We start from the raw sequence: 10,166 nt of genomic DNA on the forward strand, positions 1-10,166 counted from the left end.
CCAAATTTACACATCGTAGTCACTTACCTCAATCTTTACATCTTTTAGCTTGATATATCCTTCCTGGATATTCTGTTTAACGCGGCTATCGAATTTTTTTCAAGCATCGCATGTGCACAAGTTGCTCGGTATATCCATCAAGTCTGACCTGCATCATCGAATTTCCCATATTTGTTGATATAGTCATATAATAATAATAGCGTCGACTACAAAACAAGTACAAAGTAGATCATCTCATTCGATTGAAGCCTAAGATTCTGCAGACCTTCCCCATTGCTCATATTCTTTGATGACAGCATGCGTAATTTGTCTCTGCACTTGCCCAAGCGCATACTCAAAATGTTTCAACTTGACTTCCTGTTCTTGGCCAGTCTCCTCTTCTTCATCTAATGCTGCGTCACCTGCAGTTTCGCAAATGCTCACGATTTCCGCCCCTGAATAACCTTCCGTTCTTATGGCTAACTCCTCCAGGTCCACTTCGGGATGGACCACAGACTTGCGAAACCAGATGTTCAGAATCTCTTTTCGCGCCTCAAAATCTGGTGGGCCTATATACAGGATGTTATCCAGGCGACCCGGGCGCATCAGGGCTGGATCAATCACGTCAGGCTTGTTTGTCGCGGCAATGACCAACACATTTTTCAGTTCCTCGATGCCATCCATTTCATTTAGTAGAGTGGTGAGCACATTGACACCTCCATGAGATGAATTTCGCCGTGAAGCGATCGCATCAATTTCATCGAAAAATATGATACTCGGCCTTGCAGATCGTGCCTTTCGAAAAATTTCACGCAAAGCTCGTTCTGACTCGCCGACATACATGCTCAAAATTTCAGCACCCTTGACAGCCAAGAAATTGAGACCTGCTTCTGTAGCAAGTGCTTTCACCGTTAGCGTTTTAGAGCAGCCCGGGGGCCCGTAGAGAAGTATCCCTTTTTTACTGTTCACATTGAGTCTTTTCATCCGCTCAGGAAACTACATGAAAGGTCAGCGAGTCATGAGGGGCGATAACGGGCCGATACTCACTTTCAGAGGTCTTTCTACAGCCTTTTGGAGACGCCTCTTAATATCATGCTGCCCGCCAATATCTGTCCACCTGACTTTTGGTGTTTCTAGGAAGACTTCTCGCATGGCGGTAGGACGAGTTTCCTGCAGAGCTGACATAACATCCGACTCCTCGATATCCAGATCAACGACCATGTTCTTTGCGATATGCCCATCACCTGCGACCGAGTCAGGTGTTGATGTAACGTCGCGAAGCCTAGTCGGGGAACGAGATTGACATAATTGCCTCTGCCGCGCTTTGCGGCATACAAGCTGAAGTAACGCAAACAAATCAGCTCCGACATAGCCGTGCGTTTTCTCTGCAATCATGTCTATAAGCGCCTCGTTCAATTGGTGTAATGGGCTTCCACAAATAGCCCGCAAGATTTCAGCTCGGTCTTGCGCAGTGGGTACCTGCATTTCGATCTCGATTGCTAGACGGTGGGGTGTCCTGAGTGTGTCATCAACGTCGTTGGGATGGCGAGTTGCTGCCACAACCAGCACAAGAGCACTTTTCGCAAGATCTAGACATTCACATAGTACTGATGTTAAAGATTGAGAATCTAGTGATGCTCGTTTAGGAGCAATGAAGTCGAGCTGATCAATTATGATGGCACTTGGCTGGCAGCGTACTGCCTCTTGAAAGACATTGCGAACCTTAGCTTCCGCATCGCCAGCGTTTCGGCCAAACATGGATGAACCGAGACTAAACGTCTTTCGCCAACCTGCTGCTTGTATCCGGTGCAGAAGGGCAGATTTTCCCGTCCCCTTAGGTCCATATAGTATGATACCCCGACTGTGTTCGTAGAAAGATGGCATTCTGAACTGTTGCAAACCCAGGTTGAAATCAGCGAGACTCTCATTGATGCTGTCGATCTGGCGAGACATTCCACCTAAACCGGAAGACTTTACTTGTATTGCCGACGGAGCCTCTTCTGGGGCGTCATCAAATTCATCGCCGATAAATATTTTCGAGCTGTCCGTAAAGCGAAATAGGGTGTTGGCTGAATTTCTAGCCGCCGTCTTTATATCGGACACTTTGAAACTTCTTCGCTGTCCCTTAAGCTCCAGATCGAAAGTCAGACCAACAGCGACAAGTTCGCATCTCGAAAGAGGTAATTCTAAAGCCCACCCCCAGTGGCATTTGTCCGATGACGGAAGGGGGCCGTATCTCGTGAGGCGATCTACATCAGAGCATTCTGTGATATAGACACAATCTATTTCTTCCAATAGATCTTCGGCCCTGTTGATAGATATCTTTTCCCCGACTTTTATTTCATAACAATCTTGAAATGTCCTCGAAGTTTGCACAACGATACTCTGTATATTTTCGGCTGCAGTCCAAGCTACGGCGGTTTTTGGGTGTCCGCCGGGCGCGTTCACACTGCAAATGTCCCCAGCTCGAAGTTTGAGGGCGGCTAGTGACGATGATGAGAGATAGATACGAAATGCATCTTTATGGTCACTCCTTGCTTGTTTAGACAACGGTCGAACAGTAAAGAGACGAGCGTCAGACATTTCAAGTGATAGAAGACTGGGTGGGGTTCACAACAGGTTCAGCCCACTTCAACTTTTGCTGGATTCAATGTCTGTTGACCTGATGGGACCAAGAAGGCAGATCATAAGATTGAACACCTTCTACTTCCTTTCTCTTTTCAGTGTAAGTCCTCTCATGGTCACTGTGCACATAATGAAGGAATAATTGTAAAACATACTATAGTTCTGGGGGGGAAATAAAGAATAGTGATCATTAAAAGCACCTTGAGGAATTAGGTTGGCTGGCTAAAGTCTGCATAATGCAAATCTCTGCCTTCTATTATTTCGTTTATTTTACTATCAAAAACTTTTTATGTTTCTGAAGGGAAAATATCTCTCTAGATTTAGTGATTAGGTAATACACTCATTCAACTTGTAGGGTGGGTCTGCTTAGAAGAGCTAAGAATGACAATTTAGTGTGAACCATTTGATAGGTCACATGACAAATCCACTCTCAAATAGCACTGGTCTCAAGCCCTCCAACTCCAAGACCTTGTTCATTGTAGAACTCTTTCCGCCTCGGTCAGGCCAAGGCGCTATGAGGATGCCCTATGAGTGTGGATTTTGTCTCAAGGCTCTTTCAGCTAAGGAAGCCCGATGTACGGAGATTCTCTTAGTTTATGCTTTAATCTTAGAGATTCAAGTAGTTATTTTCGTATACATACTTACATAAAACAGTGCCACGAAACTGAATTTGGTAACTCTAACGCCAGGAATCAAGGAACAAACAGACCAAAGGATCGCAATACCGCCTAGCATACCTCGGTGGACGACTATGATAAGATTGGCAGATTCCAACCGTAACGATGATCATGGCCGCATGAAGAGTCTCTCTGGGGTGATTTAACAGCTGAAAGTAAGGTAAAAGAAATAAATGCCCCCTGCGTAAAGGTTCACTCGAAGGATGACGCCATATGAAAGGAAGCCCAAATCAAATCGAAGAACGTTAGGAACGAAAGGGCATGCCTAACAACATTTACCGCCAGTACTCCCAGACGTCCCCGATCCCTGATGGTCTATATTGACCCCCTGTGACCCCACTTGTTCAGACTTCGATGTATCCATGCCCTTTTTGATGGCAGAGGCGAGGCTGTAGAATGCTTTCTCAATGTTGATATTGTTCTTGGCGGACACCTCAAGGAATGGGATGCCTAGCTCATCAGCGAGTTGTTTGCCTTGTTCTGTGGAGACGGCTCGCTTTTCCTCCCAGTCACATTTGTTACCAATGAGGATTTTGTGTACGCCTTCGCTTGCATGTTGCTCAACATTTGAGAACCATGTACGTATATCTGAACAAAAGCACAGGAACAGTCAGCGTCAAAGACTCTGTTCGAAAGTGGAAGGAACTTACTTTGAAATGAGCGTTCATCCGTGACATCATATACGAGAAGTATCCCCATTGCGCCTCTGTAGTACGCTGTTGTGATGGTTCGAAATCGCTCCTGACCAGCGGTATCCCATATCTGAAGCTTCACACGTTTGCCGTCCAGTTCAATTGTGCGTATCTTAAAGTCGATTCCAATCGTAGTGATGAATGAGGGGGTGAACGAGTCCTCGCTGAATCGCAAAAGACAGCATGACTTCCCCACGCCCGAGTCCCCGATCAACAACAGCTTGATCTATGACATCCAATGCGATTCTCGGTTATCGAATCATCTGAATAAAGGAGTGACTTAAGCTTACCAGAAAGTCATAATTTCTTGTGCCAGCCATTGTGGTATCGTGGATTGGCTATGAATTCACCTTCAAGAGAGCCGATGTGTGGGTACGGTTTCGATCGATATTACGGGGATGAACCTCCGTAGTCGTCGGTAGGATAACTCCCCTTTCAAGATAATCGTACTTCCCCCGCCCTTCCTTCTTGCTCTTGGTGATTGTCTGCAGAGAGAAGGCAGCCACCAAGCGGTAGCAGGACTGTCGTCGGATTGGCAAACGTTGAGGAAATTAGGAAGATAGATTCCTGTTGTGAAATGTCAAAAATTCCTGCCTGTCACTTGACTGATTCTATCCCGAAACTCTAGGCCCGAAATGATAGATAACCTAAAAAATCCAATGAATTGGGTGAAAGATTGCAGACTAATGTTATGTGGTTGTAGCAGCAAGGCAAGGTATCTGAAGGGTAATCTAGGGGGGTATAACAATTCTGAGAAAGTCGTAATAGTAGTCAAGTACCTAGAAGCTGAATAACTGACCTTGCTGACTACAACCTACATGTACAGATTAGTGCCACATTATCTCTAACGTTTGCTCCACCAGTAGTCTAGGTATCTATTTAGATAACTCATATTATTATTATATCTAATAATAAACAGTTCCTTGCTTACATCCGGGTTCTGGATAACTAGCTAGGGATATGATATATGAAATTCAATCTTAGTTTTAGATTTAGGGGATGTATGATCCTAATACCTAGGCAAATTAGGAAAACCATTGAGGTTATAACTTCCTAGTCCCTATTCACTGATGTGTCATGTGCTTTAATCCTATATTTCCATAATATTCCCTTGCATATTACCATTCTAATTTAATATTTGAAGTTTTATATATAGAAAGATTCTGTGACACTCTCAAGGGTTATATAGATGCAACTTCAAACCATTAACACTAGCATCTAGAGTTATGTATTATACAGTACTAACACTGTACTAAAAGGGCAACCAGTATGCTGATTCTCACTTAATCCATCGAGAATATACCCATCCAATTCTACTTACAACCTGGGTTTGCCTCTGTACTCCAATATGTATATTTAGCAGGTCGCCAATGTCTTCTTGAAACTCGCGGAGATCAGCTCCGGTCAGAACTGTTGCTGCTTTTTGTAGGAGAATCTCTGCACCACAGACCAAAAGACCATGATCCTTATAGGTCAGAACACCGCTATCGGTAGGTGTTGACAGCGTCAACGTACGGTCGACATCCCTAATTCCAAATCAGCCCAGATCGTTGAGTTGGTTTCATTTTGAATACCGCAAAGCATGTCTCAGCTCATGTTTTCGCCTTCCTACTTGCAAGCCCTTACGATTGCCGAAGACGCCAAATGCCCATCTCAGAAACGCGTATGTGACCATGATCCCTGGGGTGAGGCTCACAAAACTTGGAGACGTCAGCACTGCACGGGGTCAGTTCTTGAAAGACAGCTCGTACCCAAAAACAAGCTCCTGGCTTTTCAGCAATGAATCGATTCCACCAATCGCTATTTCAACATCGACCTTCGTTTTCTGAATCTGGATCAGAAGAGCACGTACTAAATCACCACGTACAGTTCCAATGAAGGGCTTCCGCAGATCTTTTTCGTATGCTCGTAGCACTGGGGTCAGATCGCCTTCTCGAATTCTCGCGGTGAGTGCGTCAATCTGCTTCGCAGCAGGGTCTTTTTCAGATTCAGGTCGATCGAGGACAAAATCAAGCACCATCCGCTCTAAGCTGGCCCTATCCGCCTCGAGGCTATTCTTACTCATTAGTGCGATCTCGCTCTTTTCGTCATGTCGAATAGTCCCGACGAGTCTCCGCGTGGGCTCAACAACCCAATTGCCCCAGAATTCACAAGCAGTTGATCCGATGTTGGAAATCCATCCAATGAGCTCATGCTGCCGACTGCTTAACAATCTCAGGAAAGTGCTCGTCGACAGCACCGCCACTGATAGCGGCAGCCAATAACGCACCAAGCACGAGGGTCGTCCATGGTGATTAATTGTCCTCCTTGAATAGGCGCCATAATCTGGCAATAACCCGTCGAGTATTTCGAGAAGCTGCTCGATAACATACTCAGGCGTCTGGTGGAAATTTGCCATCTCAGATTGAGACTGAACAATTTCCTTGTCAACTGCCATAAGAACACCCTCCTCAAGCTCATGTTCTGTGCTTTCATGTGCCACCCTTTGCAAGAGAACCTTCAACATGAGTACACCCCTAAACACAGCATCACGCAAGCGGTCATCCGTGGTGAACTCTGAGTCAATTTCCGTTTTGAGAAGCGAGAATTGCCCCATGAGAAGACCAATGCCGCTGGCATTTCTCATTCGCATTGCTCCCAGAGCTTTGGATTTTTGTCTTATCTCAGACCTGTGAGTAGTAAATGGAGATAACATCCTTGCATGCAGCGAGAGCATCGCGCGTGGGTCGAGGCATTGTCGCACTATGTTGTAAAATCTGGTCCACGAGACAGAGGCGACTGGGTTGACAGCTTTTCGGATGCCGTCCTCTTCTATGTGCAAAAGAGACTGTCTCAGAAAATGCCATAGTCGAATTGGAGACGTCTGTACTGCATATGCCCCGGTATACCAATTTGATCCTGAAACATCAGCCCAGTATAACGCCTCTTCGCCTATACTTTGAGCATGTTCTATAAGAACATTGATGGTTATCCCTAAAACCTGCAAAAATGCCTTTGCGGCCATAATCCACGAAATACCCAGCACATATGCGACAGATTCGTCGGGCAGTTCCTGTTTCTTGAGCAGGGAATGAGGGAACTTGGAGATCAGAGTCTTAACCTGATCAGTTCGTAATAACGGTTGAGAAACAGATTGCACGGAAAGCGACTGAATCAAACTATGCAAAGTAGCTATATCCTTTGAGGTTTCACAGGGGCATTCAGATAGTACATGAATGTCCGCCCTGAGACTATCATTGACTTTCTGTTGCACCCTGTCGAGCTCTGTGCTCAGGTGATGAATGTGACTACTAATTGTGAGTACTTTTTCCAGACTGGTCCCAGCAGAAGCAACAAACCAATTTATGATAATCATAGTGTATCTTGTTGGTGCAAACCAAAGAAGAGCCCTAGGCCTTCAGTGTATGCAGTTAACTCCGTAAGTTATGTAGACTGCAGCCATAATAACAAAGCTTAAAAGATAGGATGGCATGGCGTCATACATACTAAGTAATACTGCGTACATGCCCTATTACTATTATTATTATACGGCAAACAATACAAACATCCAGTAGGCAGTACCTTTTGAGTACTACAGAATGGGCTGCTATACTCCGTATATAGCGCTGGAATCATGTAGATACCTCTGACCAGATGAAGGGAATTCGGTACTGAATACTGAAGGGTGCTCCTATCCATCTTCCTATAGGGGATAAACAAATCGACGACTTAGAATCACACCTACGGATGTGTATTGAAGTCTGTGAAGTAATAATATTGATCTCAATGTTATATGAGTATGTGACATAAAGGTTATTCTACTTTCCAGGTATCAACAAGACTGACTTTCTACTTGCAAGGAGCATAAAAAATTACTTAATATGTATAATAAATCTATATATCTTTCTTGATAATGATGTAAGGCAGAGCTGTACTAAAGTACTTGATAAAATAGAGGTTGTGGTATGGAGTACTTGTTTGTTCGTTCCTGGTTGCAATCCAGGCAGTAACCTAGGGTAATCTTCAACTTTTTCAGTTATGGAGAAATTGGAGAGCTTGGAAAGACATCTCAGGGGTAAGAAGGGCTAGGCACTGCAATAACCTTACGGGTCTAAACAAAAAGAGTTAAGAAAAAGTCTCGCCACCCCGGGAATGGTTGTCCTGCCCGACCGTCCGACACCCTTAGTAACCACTGGTAGTAGTTCTCTCTCCTGAAATACCATCACACACTACAAAAGTAGTTCTACCAGAACAAACTTGAATCTGTTTGCTTCTTTTCTTTATTGATGGAAGAATAGGATTTCAACACCCAGTCATTTCTCATACCACAATAAAGGTGCGATATCAAATACAATGTGAGTTGCTCCTTCCTGTCGCTTGGTTTGACCACTGTTCGAACAGTCCTGACAAGGCACAGGAATTCGACGCTATACTCGACATCTCCTGGGACTTATTGGGAGCAATATGATGTAGTTTCCAGATACAATACACATCTCAATGTCGTGGAGAGACTTTGGTCCGCATGGTATGCCTGGATGCAAAATGATGTTCTTGCAACTGGCATCATGTCGTTTGTGATGCATGAGCTTGTCTATTTCGGCCGTTCTCTTCCCTGGATTTTCATCGACACTTTGGGCTTGTTTAGGAACTACAAAATCCAGAATGTAAGTGGATTGGATCTCAATGCCTGTTGAACAGCCCTAACTGGCTACTCAGAATAAAATTCCTTCACTCAGAGAGCAATGGGATTGCGCCAAGTTTGTCCTTCTAAGCCACTTCACCGTGGAACTTCCGCAGATTTGGTGGGTGTCTCAAATTAACTGGGCTTCGCAATGTGTTTCTAACAGTATGTCTGCAGGCTTTTCCACCCCATGGCTCAATTCTTCGGTTTATCTACGTCGGTTCCTTTCCCCTCTGTTTGGACCATGATGTATCAGATCGCTATTTTCTTTGTCCTTGAGGACACATGGCATTACTTCTCTCATCGTGCCCTCCATTGGGGCCCTTTGTACAAGGCCATCCATAAAATCCACCACCAGTATTCAGCACCCTTCGGTATGGCCGCCGAATATGCGTCGCCTATTGAGGTTATGATTCTTGGGTTTGGGACCGTTGGATGCCCGATTCTTTGGTGTGCATTGACCGGCGACCTGCATATCTTTACGATGTATGTATGGATTGTTCTACGACTCTTCCAGGCCATTGATGCGCACAGCGGCTATGAGTTTCCTTGGAGTCTCCATCATTTCTTGCCCTTCTGGGCTGGAGCTGATCACCATGATCTTCACCATGAGAAATTCGTCGGCAACTATTCGAGTAGCTTCCGGTGGTGGGATTATCTTCTGGATACTGAATACACACCGGAAGCTCTGAAGCGCCGAAGGGAGGGCAGAATTACAAAAAAGGCTCAGTGAACACCACCGTCATTGAATGGTGACAGTCTCTATCTGTTCTGCCTGGGATGCATGCAACAGAATGCTCTATGGTGCTGTATAATAGGGTAATATGAGAGGGAATAATGATTTGACCCTCTTTGAGATGGCATTCTTGTAATGTGATGGCTATGGTTGTATAGGTACATGAACAACTTATTCAACCTAGCAATCATCTCAATTATTTTTTTGGCATTTTGATTTTAATTTAATGGGGGTTTTTCTTTTTTCTTATATATTGTTTTGAACATATATACATGTATGTATATATATATATATTATAGAGATAGATAATAAAATACAGTTTCATGTGGTAATTGCTTGATGAATATGGTACTGCCACTATATGTGCCATGCCTGCATTATCATGTAGGTATATAATACCATTTCTGTTAGGAGCACATCACATGCAGGTTCATCTTGATAGGGTTCTAATATAGACACACCCCTCTACCTTAAGTATGATATCCTAGGCTATACATCATGGTATATCTTGCCTATATAACCTATAAAAGGCCTATAGAAACCTATAAAAGGAGATTATAGATTATTATTATCTTATATATAGATATTTTAATAGTTATATTCTTTATTAACTATAGTAGAACTATAAATAGAAGATAGAATCCTTTACTTCTAATAAGATATATATAAGATAGTCCTTAACCTACCCCATACCCTTATACTATTTAAAGGCTCTATCTTTATTATAATATTTTATCTAGTAGTATATCTAGATTAAGTAAACTTATAATATTTAATTATTAGGATAGTCTAAGATA

General features: G+C 43.7%; 2 protein-coding genes across 2 annotated transcripts; one reads left to right on the top strand and one right to left on the bottom strand.

Annotated features, from left to right (window-relative positions):
- Positions 1-249: 249 nt before the first annotated feature.
- CDV56_107097 (putative AAA family ATPase) lies at positions 250-6,605 on the bottom strand (the record flags this gene model as incomplete). The annotated part of the gene is made up of 7 exons (XM_026760716.1): positions 250-975; positions 1,027-2,228; positions 3,570-3,869; positions 3,932-4,199; positions 5,295-5,499; positions 5,548-5,673; positions 5,725-6,605. 7 exons carry the CDS (start codon positions 6,603-6,605, stop codon positions 250-252), a joined length of 3,708 nt encoding a protein of 1,235 aa, XP_026613406.1.
- Positions 6,606-8,517: 1,912 nt separating this feature from the next.
- Positions 8,518-9,366, top strand: ERG25 (sterol desaturase family protein; the record flags this gene model as incomplete). Its single annotated transcript, XM_026761097.1, has 3 exons — positions 8,518-8,616; positions 8,669-8,754; positions 8,811-9,366. 3 exons carry the CDS (start codon positions 8,518-8,520, stop codon positions 9,364-9,366), a joined length of 741 nt encoding a protein of 246 aa, XP_026613407.1.
- Positions 9,367-10,166: the final 800 nt, after the last annotated feature.

Source organism: Aspergillus thermomutatus, assembly GCF_002237265.1.
Source record: "Aspergillus thermomutatus strain HMR AF 39 chromosome Unknown NODE_129, whole genome shotgun sequence".
Lineage (NCBI taxonomy): Eukaryota > Fungi > Ascomycota > Eurotiomycetes > Eurotiales > Aspergillaceae > Aspergillus > Aspergillus thermomutatus.